Source organism: Gekko japonicus, unplaced genomic scaffold (assembly GCF_001447785.1).
Source record: "Gekko japonicus isolate JY-2015 unplaced genomic scaffold, Gekko_japonicus_V1.1 scaffold5040, whole genome shotgun sequence".
NCBI lineage: Eukaryota > Metazoa > Chordata > Lepidosauria > Squamata > Gekkonidae > Gekko > Gekko japonicus.
This window is the reverse complement of record NW_015165409.1, coordinates 31,453-47,754: the sequence shown is the minus strand read 5'-3', so window position 1 is coordinate 47,754 and position 16,302 is coordinate 31,453. Positions and strand designations below refer to the sequence as shown.

Genomic DNA, 16,302 nt, shown 5'->3' with positions numbered 1-16,302 from the left:
AATTAAGCGTGAGGTTATAATCAAAAACCTGTCTTCAACACAGTTACTGCATCAAAATACACAGCACCCTCTTAAAAAATCAAAAACAAAGGAAAATTGCAGCATTACAGAAAAAGCAAAGACAATTTAAGTCTTCGGTGTTACAGCAAAGGCAGAAAGAAACATCAGTGTGCTTTGAAGGAGCTACTTAAACATTCTCTTCGCTTTAACGTTTTCTCTTCCGTTATAACACTGTCCCAGCCAAAACACGGAGCTTCAATCACATTGTCTGTGTTCAAATATTAAGGGTAACTAGTTGAAAGGCAGACCCTGTGAGTTCTTATGAGCAATTCCACCCCCCCCCCCCCCCCGAATTTAAAAATAAAAAGGCACAGTATTGTTACATTGACAGCACATATGAAATAATTCTTCACTCCCATAATTGCTATGATGAAGGAAAACAATCGTTCGTAAGAGACTGTGGAATTCGCTTACATTTTGGAGGTTGGTTTGCCTTGGTTATATTACATGGCCTTGTTTCCCAGCTCAACCACAGTTCAATGAAGCAACAAAGTTTTGACGTGCCCACTTTGTGAAATTTAGCTGAAGACGTCCATCGCTCTACATTCTGGATAATTATTATTTGGAATGTCAGTCACAGCTGCGATGTGAATTCTCCAAGAGGTTTTGTAGCCTTTGGTACGAACAGTAGCAAAGATATAAGAAGAGTACCCAGAAAACTTCAAGCCGCTGTGAAAAATCTGAATCGAGAATATTTGTTATCAATTTTATAAAGTAGCATTAACTCAGTTTTGTTGGCAACTGCAACAGACTTACTGCAAGATGTGTTGGTCTCTCAACTGAGTGATTAAGTTTGTTCCAAACTCTACAAGTCGCCTGTCAGCAAAATTACACTGAATTAAATAAACTCCCCTGTTCCACCCCCCCCCCCCCCCCCGCGGTAGACCCCTACCTCATGCTCACCCCCAACTACATTTCATGTCAATTACTGGGCTGCAGTGGGGCAGGGGAGGCAGGAAGTTCTGTTCCACTGATGGAAAATTTAATATGGATCCAACCCATTGCCTATGAACATCCTTTTTGTCCAGGCACACAGCTGAGAGGATTGCTAACCAATCACAATTGTGCCAGAACAATAGTGAGGACAAGGAGAAGAATGTAGAGGACAGGAGCAATGTTTGCAATGAGCCCCACTCTGGAGCAATGCCCAACGAGGCAATGAAATGCTTAGAGAATGATTGCTAACCAATCACAATTGTGCCAGAACAATAGTGAGGACAAGGAGAAGAATGTAGAGGACAGGAGCAATGTTTGCAATGAGCCCCACTCTGGAGCAATGCCCAACGAGGCAATGAAATGCTTAGAGAATTCCCCCCGTTGCTCTGAACTGAACTCAGTAACATGACTCTGAAATCCTCACTAGACTACTGGAATAATCAAACCTAACAGCAGAGTGTCTGTATGAACTTTACTGGAGCAATGTAATGCCATCTTCTTGGCAAACCCCCCCCCCCCCCACCCAGGCGGGCTTAGCCCCCCCCCCCCCCCAACAGTGGTGTTTTAAAACATTTCCCAGAAGCAGCCCTGTTTTGAAGAATAACTATAGAAATTCCCATCAACATTTAATTGTGGGCTGTTTCTTCCTTAATACAAAAATGACATTCAAACTGTGTTGAATTTTGGGGTACAGAGAAAGACTGTGAAGATAGTATTTCACATTTTATTTGCATTCAAAGGCAGAACTGGCATTAACCAGACAAGCAGAATTATTTCCCTTTCAGGGGGGTCACGGAAAAACACACACCCTTCTTTCTACCCATATCCAAGAAACCACTGTGCCAAGGAAAGGAGAAATATGAATTAGACGAATGGATAACCTCTTTACTTTTCTCACAGTTTTGCGGGCGCAGAATCTTGAGATCGCCTTTAACTTATACAGACAAGACAGACAGAATAATTGTCTCCGGAAGAATTAAAACGAGTAGATAGAACTCTTCCGTTAAGAGACAATTCCAGAAATTTGGTTTGGTTCCAGAATGTTTAGAGCACCCATTGTTAGCCTTATTTTGCAGACCGTGGGTGGTAAGCAGAGTCTACAAGATCAGACAGGCTTATCCTTGGCCGCGATTTTCTGCCGAGAAGACAGTGCTATTCCATGTTCACCAAAGTGTGAAGAGGTGGCTGAAGAGAGTCTGTTTGGGTGTGCAATACTGTGAGATCATGCAAAGTGGTACCTAATGGGGTTTCTTGGGGCCCTGCCGATTTGCAGTCTGTCACTGCGGGGGATCCGTTCTCTTGCAGAGCGGTCATGTTTCCTTGGATAGCGGTCAGGTTCTGATAGTGGCCGTTTTCGGGAAAAGACAGCAGCTTCTCCGATATCTTGGAACGAGCCGCATCGTATTCTTCATCGGGAAGCTCCGTCTTCTGATCCTCGTCGTTCTTTGAGGCCCCGACAACAACAAGGAAAGACTTCCAGGGTGTGTTTTTATCGTGGATCTGAACAACAAAAAAACAGACCTTGAGAAACCAACCGCTGGTTTTCGACAACACTTTCAAACGGCTTTGAAACTTCTGATTCTTAACTGTCGTCTTAAGGCACGGGATACAATGAGCTTAATGCTGCCCACTCAGCTATGGGGGGGGGGGGGGATTCTGGTCAAGCAAGCAACCAGCTCAGCTGTTCTCCACACGCATGCACACACCCTCAACAGGGGAGGATGAGAAGGGAATGTATCCCAGAGTGGTAGCAGCAAGCTTGATAAGCACCCCTTTGTAAGTGGGTTTTTTTTAATTCAGTCATTGCAGATAAACTAGCTCCAACAAACTAAGCTCTCTCAGGCTGATTCTGGCTCACAACTGTGGCCTGCCTCTCTCCCATAATATGCGGCCAAACGACTCCCATCGGAAATGGCTGCAAAAAAAAAAAAATCCCACCAAAAAGATGGTGGGGAAGGGAAGGATCTAGCCCAAGTTACAGGGAAAGATGAAAGCCTACAAACTAAAAAATACAAGAAAGCCAAGGATGGTAATGCTGGATAATTGCTTGATTTGAATCTATTCATTAATGTTTTAGGGCATTCTGGAAGGCAAGGAGGAGGAGATAATTGCTGAAGCTGCTAACTGCACACGTTGTGTCCTCATGGGAAAACGATGGTCAAAAACTGACTCTGGGTTCAAGAAACCAAGGAAGTGACTGTCATGGGGTGAGAAATCAGCTTGTGCAGCCTACCGCACTGCTTCCAAAATGGCCCATAGCCTAAGGTGCATACCCAAGAGCCTGGATAATCTCAACATTTCTTAAATACTAAAAATATTGGAAAGACCCTCATTAGCTATAATTTGCGTCCTCTCCATATGCACAAACCAGCCAGCCCTAGTTCTGTTTCTTCAGAAGGAAGGCATGGTATGCAAGGGTCACGCTGGGCTGCCCTCCCTGCTGCTTAAAGTATGTGGGCATCATGGCGTTGTTAGGAAGCATAAAAGGAGGTGGCATTTCTTGGAATAGCCCACCCCCTTCCTTACCGAGGTGTGTCGCCGGAGAGTAGATTTGTCTGTAAACGTCCGACCGCAAGCGTTGCACATGAACGGCTTCTCCCCCGTGTGGATCCGATGATGGCGCTGCAGGGCATTGAGCTGGGTGAACTGTTTGCCGCACTGATCGCAACAGTAAGGACGCTCACCTGCAGGCCAGAGAGCATTGTTACTTTGGGCCGCTCTTGCAGAAGCCCTCAGTGACAACTTTAGCAGCAGTCAGGTACAGGAAAGCACAACTGCAAAGACCTTTGCAATGGCAACGAACTCATCTTATGGTCGAGCAGGACAGCGGCATTATGTATAATTTGACACATTTTAACAAGTCTGTCACTGCATTCAAGACGGTTTGCAATTCAAAACATCACCAAAATATAAACGTCACTAAGACACAATACACGCGATAGGAAAAGGGGACAGAAGGGGAAGAAGAAAGCCGCCAACTCCAGGCGCTCTGGCTCAACATTACTGTTGCAGAACGGCCAGATGAGCTGGCTGCTACAGGAGACGGTTCTCTTGGAGGGTAGGAGCCAAACAGAGCTGGTCCCAGGCGGGCCAATGGAGGGGGCCTCGCTGTATAGCTTGACAGACTCTTAGCCGATCGGAGGGTTGCCATGGATTACAATGGAGCCGTGTCTGTTCAGCACAAGACTGAAGGGCCGACAACAAGCTAAAATGCTGTCGCGCTTATGTCTGTATTCTTGCAAAAAATTATTCCTGTGACCACTCACACCCTTTCCCCCCAAACACCATCTACACCAAACAGATAATTCACACTGTTATTCTGCAGAACTGTGCACAGCAGCCTCGCTATTTATCACACCAAAGGTGGCAATAAGGGGTTCTAAAAGTTTATTAATAATTACAAGATTGAGGCACCTTTAAAAAAAAAAAGAGGCAGGTCTTGCACAAGACACACAGAACTGGTTTGGCCCAATGAGATTATAATCTAACTGAAGCATAAAATGAAGACACTGGAAAAACTGGAGGAGAAAGCCAACACGTTTTGGCTGCATTCAGACACCAAGTGAAGCCACCATTACGCCTGAACGCACAGGAACGTGTCTTGTTATGCTCGCTTATTTCTCCCTCCTTGTGAAAAAAAAATCCTGCATGAAAACTAACCCCATGTATGAAAGCAGACACCCAGGTTAACCGCAGAATGAGAGACGTGAAATGTTCACAGCCCATCCTGGATACTGATACTTCCCTCTCGCAGGTTTTGACCGGCAGACCTTTCCTTGCTCACAGACAGGCGCCTAACCTAGAAACAGCTTCTTAGCAACAACGGTCAGCCACCCAACAGAGAAACAAAGCCGAGGACCAGATCCTGCAAAGAACCAAGATGCCCATTGTGTCCTGATACACACTCAGGTTACACGGTTACCAGACCTAATGTGCCAACAGTGTCCTCCTGCTTTCTCCTCAGGACAAACCAGACAGTCCCCATATAAAAGAATAAATGGAAACAAATCTGACACACACACAAAAATCACAATACTCAGAAACTAATGGGAGAATATTTCAATCTCCCGGGACGCTCTGTTTCAGAGCTGAAAGTCACGACTCCTGAATAAAACAATGACAACAGAGAATCCAGCCTGAAACTACTCAGTTGGGACCCCCCTCCCCAGCACCTTCAACAAAGACTTGAGATTACTCACTAATTACAAGGCTTATCTAACTTAACACAGCTAGATCTTTTTTTTTAATTTAATTTTATTTATAATTTTCAATATTATAACAAAACAGGTATCCAATGTGATGAAAATCTTAGATACAGCATCATCATTTCAAGTATATTGCATGAGAATTTTGTTTTGTAATACAAGTCATAAATAAAAACTGATATAACAATTATAACCTTTCTACTAAACCAAAATACACTATTCATGATTCAAATGTAGTGCAGCATAATAGGGTAAACAGGTGAGTTAGACTATGGCTATTATTTCCTTATATCTTTGTGGTACAGAAGAGATTGGAATGATGGATTTCGAGAGTGCTGCTTCTATAAAACCTACCCATTTAGAGTAAAATAAAGATTGCTTTTTGTAGCTATTACCTGTTGGCAGAGATGTAGTTATCTTTTCTAAAGTGTAATATTCCCACACTTTTACATACCATTGGTGTAATGTTAAAGAAGTGGAACTTTTCCAATTACTTGTTATGACTGATTTGGCTGCCATCAGTAAAGTAGAAAGAAGTTCCTTGCGGATGTTCGGGATATTGATCCCCTGCCATAAATCAACATAGCTAGATCTGAACTTTACATCACTATATTTCACCCTGTACTTCCTGCAGTTCACGAACCCTCAACTCTGCCATTTGTTTTCATAGCTCTATATAAAACGGCATAGTGAAGATACTCTCATTGTATGCAAAGAAGAAAACGTCTGCTGGAATCAAATTTATTAGCCTTTAGACTCCTGCCCGTTTAAACCATTTGAAAGTTTAGGCTTATCAGCAGCCGTCACCGACAGCCCCGATCACTGACAGCTTTAAAAAGCACAGCTCTTTCATTCCTTGAGTGTTTACCTTCCTCTTACCTGTATGAACTTTAATGTGCTGATACAGCGAATTCCTCTGTGCAAATGTTCGGAAACAAACTTCACATTTGAAAGGCTTGGACCCGGTGTGGATTCGATTGTGGTGCTTCAAATACTCCTTCGAGGCAAAACTCTTCCCACAAGTTTCACACATGAAAGGCCGTTCCCCTACAACATGTGGGGATAGGAGAAGAGAAAAGGAGATATTTCAAGCCACGGATGGTATAACAGTAGGTAGAAACTGAATTAAGCCTCTGGATCTAGAGCCCCATCAATTAAACTTTCAATGTTGTATGGTTTTACTATGAGCTATTGCCAAATGTGAGCCAGTTTTGTGTAGTGGTTAAGAGCAGCAGACTCTAATCTGGAGAACCGGGTTCAATTCCCCACTCCTCCACGTGAAGCCAGCTGGGTGACCTTGGGCCAGTCACGGTTCCTTCAGAGTTCTCTCAGCCCCTAAAAACAAGTCTAGCTCGCCACTAGCACAACGCTAAGAGCTAGAACGTGCGGCTGCCAGACAACCTCAGGATCGCCTGGCTATTCTACACACAATGCCATACGATAATTATTACCGCTAAATGCCCAAGGATGGGGTTTGCAGCTGCCACTGCCTTCCAATGACACCAGTTCAGGAGGCCGTCCTAGTGAACCGGCAATGGGCAGGGAACGCTGCATCATAGACAGGTGACCAAACTAGCCAGTTCCACAAAGCTGTTGTGCAGGAAAAAACGAGACAACAGACTGTGTGGCTGGCAACAACTTAGCTATTCAGCATATCAAAGACACTTCTGCTGCCACAGAGGCAGAGCTCCCAGACTGGCTAATTGTTAACAATATTTACAAAGAAGTAACTTAAGCAGAAGACTGGTGTGTCTCCATTGCTTCACACGGGAAACTACGGCAACTATCACAGCTCAAGTTTCTCAGTGCGTATTTCTAGACTGGGACGGCAGCAGCCAATTTGCACCAATACCTTGTCTACCTGTTGTGCATCTCACTGAAACGAACTGTCTGGATGGGTAGGGTGACAATAACCTTGATGTTCCAAGAGATAAAACACTATAAAAACAGGCCCCTAAAATTGTAATTTTATTTATTTCATTTATACCCTGCCCTTTTCCCCAGTGGGCACTTAGAACAGCTCGCATCATTCTCCTCTGCTTCGTTTTATCTTCACAACAACCTCGTGAAATAGGTCAGGCTGAGAGTGTATGACTGGCCCAAGGCTGCCCAGTAAGCTTCCCTGGCAGAATGGGGATCTGAACATGGATCCCCCATGTCCTAGTCCGACTCTCACCACTACACCTCACAAACTTAGGTATCACAAGATTTGATGAGCATTTCAACAGCCTTTGGAAAGACTTTAAACATGTCACGTCCCCATTTCTAAGAATACCAACTTAACCCACATGGTGCAGAAAGATGCTTTTTGAATAAAGCTGAGGCTCTCATAGTTTCAATCACAGCACAGGTCAGGGACCACAGAGAAATTGCTTCACGAGGTGGGGGGGGGGCAGATGCTATCAGTGCAATCCTAAGCAGAGTTACATCCTTCTAAGTCCACTGAAATGGGCGTAGAAAGGTGAATCTCTGCTGGAAACTGGACTTTATGTAACCTGAGTTGAACCAATGAAGATGCCTTATATTGGATCAGAGCATCTGTCCATCAAGGTCAGCACTGTCTATATGCAGAGCAGCAGTGGCTCTCCAGGGTCTCGGGTCTTTCTCCTCACCCGCCACCTGGATCTTTTTCACCGGGAATCTCTTGACTGCCCAGCAGATGTCCCACCACTGAGCCGCAGCTCCTCTTCAAACCACGACTTGCAATGTTTTAACACGAGGACGGAGGTAACACGGCTGCTGCTCCTCCAAGCGGGGTGGATCAAAACGGCCACAAAGGCTCAGATTGACAGAAACATAAATGCTAAACCCAGTCAGCCTATAAAGAGGGTGCTCTCAACCTACCTGTGTGGCATCTCTTATGATATATAAGCATGTGATTCTGCGTGAACCTTGCTCCGCAATCACTACAAACAAAAGGCTTTTCACCGGTGTGGATTCTGAAACGAGACAGATAACCCCATCAAAACAGTACAACACATGCTCTTCCTCTTCCCGAAGCAACACCAAGCAACTGGCAGTCAGGAATCGCATCGACTGGGGTGGCTCTCGTGACTGCCCATCTGCGAAGGGAGCCCCTGCTCAGCCCCAAACCATATGCAGAGCACCTATTTGCACCTGGGGGGGTTCCCAACCCAGCTGGTGAACACGGGGGCAGGGCCTGTATATGACTCAACTCCGATTGACATGGCATTGAGGTAATGGGAGCTTTCGGGCGCTAGGACGAGAATCCAAAATACTCCTAAACTCTTAACTGACAGAAGTAGTTGGCCTAATAAAAGATCAGACCTCCACTGATGGTGCTCTCAACCTACACCCACACCCCTAGTTTTAATGCTGTCTGGTCAAAGCATCAACAGTGAGCGGGGGCTAAGCTACAAAAACAGAATCGACTAATGGGTAAGAAAAAATGAGCTGCTTTATGATGAGAACCACAAATAAAAATGTCTTCCTTTTCAGACATCAGGTGTGGTTTCCCTCCCCTTTGTGTAAAACAACCATCCCCTTTAGATTAGCAAAAGCAGAAATGTGATTTCTGTGAAATATGGATTAAAGTATGGTTTTATAGATAGCCAGGTGTTCTCCCTCTCCAAAATGCAAAGCAAGGGTGGATAACGTTTCACATTTGGAAGCTAGGAAACAGTTACTTCTTACTCTCTGATATTAAAAATAATCAGACAAAAATTAGTCAAACTGGGTCCTCACCTCCGAGTCGTATTTCTCCTGCTGGGATCAAACAGAGCTCTACAACAACGGATGTCCCTGCCTTAGCAAGCAACAGGCAGATTTCTTCAAATACTAGATTTGTGGCTTAGGAACCATCCTCTGTCTAGGGGTCCAGACAGATCCTTCCAAAACTCACCCCTGGAAGAGTGTCCATTACTATCCCAGAGAAAGCACCAAGGAACTGCTTCTACCCATCAGCCCTCCATCATAACCAACCACTAGATTCATCCCAAGGGTCCAAGACAGGGGTCCCCCCCAACCTTTTTGAGCCTATGGGCACTTATGGAATTCTGACACCGTACGATGGTGCAGCCAGCTATGCAATGGCTACTGCAGCTTACCCTCAATCACACAGCGAAGATCCTTGTGCTCTTGTGCAGCAATGCTTTTAAAAATCTGCACCGTCAATCAAATCCCCAATGGCCAATGAGAAGCCTTGCTGGACAAAAGCCCCCACTAGTCCCACCCACTTTCTAAAAAAACACTCAGTAGGCTCCAAGAAAGGTGTTGGTAGGTCACCCCATTGGGGACCCCTGATCTAAGAAATGCCTAGGGAATCCAGGTGTCCCCCAACTTCTATCTTCTTTCCTTTAAAAAACAAAATTCACCCATATAGTGAATTAAAAAACAATATTCACCCATATAAAATTCACCCATCTAACTCCTTTGGCTGGTTTCAATAAGGATCTGATCCCAGCAGGAGGAGGAAACGGCACGCTCCCTACTCGTCTCACTCGTTGCCTGTAGTGGGTAGTACTGGTAGAAGCCAGTGAGTGGGAAGTGAGAGTCCCCTGAAATAACATTTGTATACTATCATGCAAGATACAAACACCGAAACAGATTCCCCCTCAATCGAGCACGCTTAGTAAGCCTTAGTCTAAATACAGTGCCCAATGAGGGGCACAAACCCTACTGCAGAATTTTAAGTAACCATATATGGGAAGAAAGGCAGCAGATAAGCATCCCAAATAAACAAACAAATAGGAAGCCATTAAGGTGACTGTTTGGCCTGATTCCCTGGACTTGAACATCTGGCAGGTAGAGGCACGCCTGGTGGAATGAAGCCATTCTAGTGCAGTCAACCCCTTGTATGGTACCTGTGTTCACGGCTGTGAACAAGAAAGGACTTGCAGACTGAAGTACAAGGAATGGAAAGGGCAAATTGTCCTTCAAACTCTACAAAGAACAGCAATTTCAAGACTGCATGTCTTCCCCAAGGGAACGCAAACTCTCAGACTCAGAACACCAGGAGCTCATGCCATTCTTCAAAGACATTGCACCCCACCAATCCTTGTCCACTCTTTTTTGTACCTTGTGGCTGCATCGTTATGGCACTGCAAGACTTGCTGCTCTGACTCCCGACACCAGATTGTCTTTTCCACTGTGGTGAACTGCCTATGGTAGCTTCAAGGTCTCATTCCCGAGGGTTCGTTGGTTTAGATTTAATTAGCTGATACACGAAATTCTTTTGGTCTCAACGGGATGGCTGCTGCACTTGCTTAATCTTAAAACGAGTCTCATTTAATTTTGGAACATAAAGCAAGCCACAGTTAATTTGACGCTCTTTTCACCCTGATTTCCATTTGAGCTCTCATATGATCAGTGCCCTAGAGTCCTTCCCAGCCTAGAATCTGAGCACATCCTATTTTTGATTTTAGATACGGATCAATGAAGCTTGGCTCAGACCCAAGAGTTCTGTGGTCCCAAATCCAGCATTATATTGTTACTGTTTTGAAGCATGTAGGGAGAACATGCTGGAATCGGAGCAGGGCCTTCTCTTGGTGGGCTTTGCTAAGGCTATTTTGTGGCTGTTTAGACCGTGAAACACACCATCATAGAGTTTTCTAGGCAAAGATGCCTGAATCACACCACACAGCACAGTATGCGACTACATTCTTTCATTTTGCTGTTTAACTTTTCATATACACAGTGTTTGCATCTGTCTCTTCGGGAGCAGGAATAGCACGATTTAACATAACATCCGCCCTAAGTCCTACTGCAGGCAACTACACGCTGAGCGAGTGGCAGAAGTCTACTGAAACAGAGCTAGACTTCCTTCGACACAGTGCCAGGAAGGGTTCAGCTCCCTAAATGTGGAGCTCACGGGCCTACGTTTTTCAGATTAGACACCACGCAGCTGAATGCTTCAAACTTCTCACCCTGTAGCCGTCTCCCATTTTATGAATGAGGGACTCAGGGATGCTTCGTCTCTGCAAACCTTAAGGCACAGGGGAATGAATAATGCAGCCAAGTCCAGCAAAAACGCCTACAATGTAAAGCTTGGGGGAGGGGGAGATGTCGGTGTCACCCTCTGGCCAAAATATCTGAATTGGCTCGCGAGCATTGCGGAGGCCTTGCAGGGATGGCTCGCCTACAAGAAATTTCTACCCTCAAAAGCATGCAGGTAGAACTGTGACAGCAGCCATGAAATTAAAAGACGCCTGCTCCTTGGGAGGAAAGCAATGGCGAACCTAAACAGCATGATAAAAAGTAGAGACATCACCCTGCCAACAAAAGTCCGCATGGTCAAAGCAATGGTATTCCCAGTAGTCATGTATGGCTGCGAGAGTTGGACTATAAGGAAGGCCAAGCACCGAAGAATAGATTCTTTTGAACTATGGTGCTGGAGAAGACTCTTGAGAGTCCCTTGGACTGCAAGAAGATCAAATCAGTCAATCCTAAAAGAAATCAACCCTGACTGTTCCTTGGAAGGCCAGATAATGAAACTGAAGCTCAAATACTTTGGCCACCAAATGAGAAGGGAGCACTCACTGGAGAAGACCCTGATGCTGGGAAAGACTGAAGGTCAAAGAAGACGGGGACGGCAAAGGATGAGGTGGTTACAGTGTCATAGATGCAACGAACATGAAATTGAGCAAACTTCAGAGGACGGCGGAAGACCGGAAGGCCTGGCGTGGTCTGGTCCATGGGGTCGTGAAGAGTCGGACTCAACTGTGCAACTGAACAACAACAAGAACTCCTGGGGTTTCCTGTCTTTACACAGTGTAATAGGTTTTATCCATATTAAGTCAGACGACTCCCTTTCAGGCCAGTGTAAGTTTTACCTACATCTCCAGGACTCTTTGATACCGAAGTGTCAAAATCAGGACTCTAGTCTGAGCGGTTCTTTAACAAAGGCATATGCTTACTCCCAATTACTTGAAGTCATGAAAGTGAACATTGTGAAGCTGCCTTACACCAACAGACCACCAGCCCATCTAAGCTCAGTCCTATCTTCTTCAAAGGTCTTTCCTAGTATTTGTTCCTCCATATCCTCCCAAAAAACCCCACAAAACCTGCCAGGGAATCAAACTCGAGACCCTCTGCATGCAAAGCATCTACCACAGAGCATGGCTCTTGCCCTAAGAGAAGGCATCCCTGGGCTTTAATATCAATGTGTGACTATGCCTCTCACCAAGGCCATGTTCTGCCATGACCCTTCCCACAGCGGAGGGCCTGCAAGGCCTCAAACTGGATAGGGGAGAAGGATGTACCACCCGATTCCTCCCCCTTCCTGTACCCTCTGCTCTCACATACTGCCTGATCAGGGATGCTCCATCCTTCTCGGCCAGCTGCAGATCCTTCTCCAACGGGACACCCTTCCAATCCCTGCCCGGGGTTGGCTCCTGCCACCACCCATTCAGCCAATCAGTAAGCATCTCGGAGCCCTGTCTCAGCTGCAGCCACCCCCTGGGTTCTTCCCTCCCCCCCAGCCGGGGCTTGACAACATGAAAGAGTTCATTTGGCTGCCAAACTGCAGCCCTGCCCTGCCCATTTTGGGCAGGTCCTGGCTGGCCCAAGCCAGTTGAATACAGCTTGCCTCGGCCCAGGTGATTTTCACCTACAAGCCCAGGATGAGTCCCATCACCGGTCGCAACAGCTGCTAAATCAAAGTGTACATTTCAGCTACGATCCACAGAACAGCCATCTCATGCTTGTCGCTAGGGATGCTGGCCACCAGGCGCTCGTGAACTAGTGGAAGTCCCACAAGCCTTATGAAGACTTAACAACTTGATAAAGATACGGATTCGGAACAGGCCTGTCGTGTGTACCAACCCTGAAGTCTTCATACTACGAGGGACTTATGTTTGGCTGTTAAAGTGAATGATTCTCTCTGTCCTTACAGCATAAAGAAGATGGCTCGGTCCCTTTAAGATTGTATTTCAGCAGGGTTTATGCCCCGCTTGTAACTGTATGTCTCTTAATGTAATTACACATTTTTTTTACTTTATTTGCAATGGTTTATCTTATAATACCATAAATATTTCTGCAAAAAAAACCCCCAGATTTTGTTCACACTTTTCAAGGTTGCTCTTTGTATGTTTGGTTGATCTCATTTCTGGCAACCTTCTCCCTGCTTGTTTGCTTCTTGCCTTTTGCACGACGGCACCGCTCTCCTCTGCCCCCAAGCCCCCCCCCCCCCCGGCAGAAATCGACAGAAATTTTTGCAAAACCAGGAGTCTCCAGCCCTCCTCGACCACTTTTGAAGGGTTGGCAAGATGCCTTGGGGAACTCTGCCTTTCCTGTAACTTTATTTTGCCCAGAGATTTTGTTGTTTTTTTTAACTAGCAAGGCCCCGGTTGAGTCTGTCCGTACCTCATGTGTGTCTTAAGTGCCGAGGGCTGAGAAAACTTAGCCTCACACTCTGTGCACCCATAAGGCTTGTCGCCAGTGTGCGTCCTCTCATGGAGCCTGAGGGCCGTTTTGGAGCTCAGCCCCTTTCCACACTGGAGGCAGTGATGACGCTCCCCACCACCCTCATGAACCTGCAGCATGTGCCTCTTGACGTCCTTCTTCCTCTTGAACTTCTTACCACAGAGCTCGCAAGGGAAGTGGCGCTCGCTGCTGTGGACATGGCGCTGGTGGCTTTTGAGGTTGCAGCGGTTGGCAAAAGTCTGGCCGCAGGTCTCGCAGCGGTAAATGATTTCGGCTGCGATGCCGTGGCTGTGCCGGATGTGCTTCAGGAAGCTCTTCTCGTACAGGAACTCCCTCTCGCAGGTGCTGCACGTGAAGTTGCCACCGCGGTTCTTTTTGTCCTCCTCGGGTTTGTACGAGCTGGCCTCCAGCTCGTTGGGGCCGCTACACCCTTTGTTTTCGGGCTTCACGCTACCTGCCACTCTCTCTTCTTCTTCCCCTACTCCCTTGTGTGTGCCATGGTCTTTGCATAACTGGCTCGCCTCTGCAGCCGCTGCTTCGTACTTCTGCTGTTCTCGCAGGCGCCGGGTGTATTTTTTCTTGGGAATTTCCACAAACACTTTCCTGCCGGCCAGCCTTCCGCTGGCCCTCCTGATTTTGGCACAGGGTGTCTTCAGGGCTTCTTTCTTCTGGTCTGACTTCTCCTTGAGTTTCGCAGCAGGTGCCTCGAGGCCTTCTCCGTCCCTCGGCCTTCCAAGGGGCGAGCTTGCAAAACAGTCCATGCCATCACCTTGCGCTTCGAGAATCGCTTTGGCCGCGAGTAAACTGCTCGGTTGGGCTCCACTGTCCTCTTCAGCATCCTGCGACTCGGAAAAGTTCTGCAGCTCCAACAACACCGATTCGAGCATCTGCTTCTTGAGCTGAAAGCAGGTCTCCGATAAGTCCAAGCACTTGAGCTTCTCGGCTATTTCCAGCATGCGCTGCACCCGATCTTCTTCGACTTCCACCCTGGCAGTATAGACAAACTCAAGAAAAGACGCAAAGTCAGCTACCTGGACCTCATCCAAGAAGACGTTTGTCTTTGGACCTTCCATGCTCTTTTCGTTCAGAAACACCTCTTTGAAAAACTTGCTGGTTGCGGCCAGCACCGCCTTGTGAGCCACAAACTCGGCCCTGACGCCTTGATACTCCACACTCACAGTCACATCGCAGAGGTGGCCCAGGAGACGCAGCTGGTGCATTTCGTTCAGAAGGTTGATGGGCGAGGATTTTGATTCCAAAAGGACGGCATTACTTTCCATCTTCCTCCTTTCTTGGAAAAAACGCCTGCAAATAACAGCACACGTGTTAGTTCTGCAGCTCAGAGAATATCAAGATCCAAGCAATTATTGTCCCGTTTTAATAATGGAACAAACCCATCCTGGAAACTGTAAAGCACTCAGAGCTCCACACCGGAATGGGCGCAAGACTCTGTGGTCCCAGGGTTTCACAATAGTAGCAAGAGTCAACAAATGTTGGCTTGACTTAGTATAGTGAAGTGCCGAGAACTTGGGGGATGGGGGAGGGACAAAGAGAGGGATCCGGGCTGGGTTCAACAAGCCATCAGTGGAAGGAACTGATAGTAACATATCTTTCCCGTATTCCTCTGGATTGCAGAACCCGCATGGAGCAGCAGCTTTGTAAATCAAGAGGCTGCAGTAGGGAGGGAGCCAAAATTTCCCTTTCTGCCTCTTCCATCAGTGCAGCTCTCTGATGGAAGAGGAGGAGGAGGAGAAGAAGAGGATGGGGAGTTCCTGAGAAGTCTGACCCAAATGACCATGTCCCACTTTGGGTTTCCTTTAATAGTCCTATTTGCCTTGCCATACAACACCAGACTTTTCTTTACCTGTCTTCTGAAGCAATCAATACATTCCAGTGACCAAGCTACCTTCTGTTTGCTTTTTCCCTGGTTCCCCCCCAATTAATCATGAAGATTAGGAATGGGGGAGGAGACTGGATTTATACCCCACCTCCACTGTGGTCTCCCAACACATTCGTCCATGAGGGTCTCGCAGCCCTGGGAATTAACTCTCGCAGAGTCAGAAAGGGACTTTGGGGGGAACGGTGGAAGTATTGGCGAATCCTCACGTCCTCAAACTGCCTTTTATGGCTGCTCTACACAGGTCTTGGAACCGCTGAGTGAGATGCACACTGCTCCTGCCTCCTCCGAAACCTATCATGAATCGTGAGACAACCCCTTGCCTGGAGAATGCTGGGAAGAAGTCTTACCTTGTATACTTGACACAGCAAGATACTGCTCCCCTATTATCTTCAACTCACAGAGGATTTGGGGGGGGTCTTTGTGCTGGGTACCCATAGCTGCGCTAGTCACCAAAGCAGACAGTGCAGTTTCCATTGGTGGCAGGGTTGGTTAACTCTGCGTGACAGCATTTTGTACATTTAAAAATGATAACAATAAGCTTTGCTCTGGTTTCCCAAAACACAGCAGCACTGAAGAACAAACCAAGCCCACTCCCATAGTGCAAAAGGTAGGAGGTCACCCAAAGAACCTGTTTCTAGAGAAAGATCCACCCATAACTGCCAAGCAGTGCTTCACCTCTCTGCTGGTGGCACACTGCAGCCCAAACCAGGCAGGTTTATGATGATGCAGGATTTTGTGGCTGGTAGGACAAAAATTTTCTGGTAGGGCTGCCATTATTTGTCATAATGAAGGGGTGTGTGTGATGTGCACACCTCTCCC

At 46.6% G+C, this 16,302-nt stretch overlaps 1 protein-coding gene across 1 annotated transcript; it reads right to left on the bottom strand.

The window, feature by feature from the left end:
- Positions 1 to 1,986: 1,986 nt before the first annotated feature.
- On the bottom strand, positions 1,987 to 14,863 carry GZF1 (GDNF-inducible zinc finger protein 1). Its single transcript, XM_015410670.1, has 5 exons — positions 13,524 to 14,863; positions 8,046 to 8,140; positions 6,081 to 6,248; positions 3,523 to 3,680; positions 1,987 to 2,496 (listed from the first exon to the last, which is right to left on the bottom strand). The coding sequence occupies exons 1-5, from the start codon at positions 14,861 to 14,863 to the stop codon at positions 2,149 to 2,151; spliced, it is 2,109 nt and encodes a 702-aa protein (XP_015266156.1). The 3' UTR covers positions 1,987 to 2,148.
- Positions 14,864 to 16,302: the final 1,439 nt, after the last annotated feature.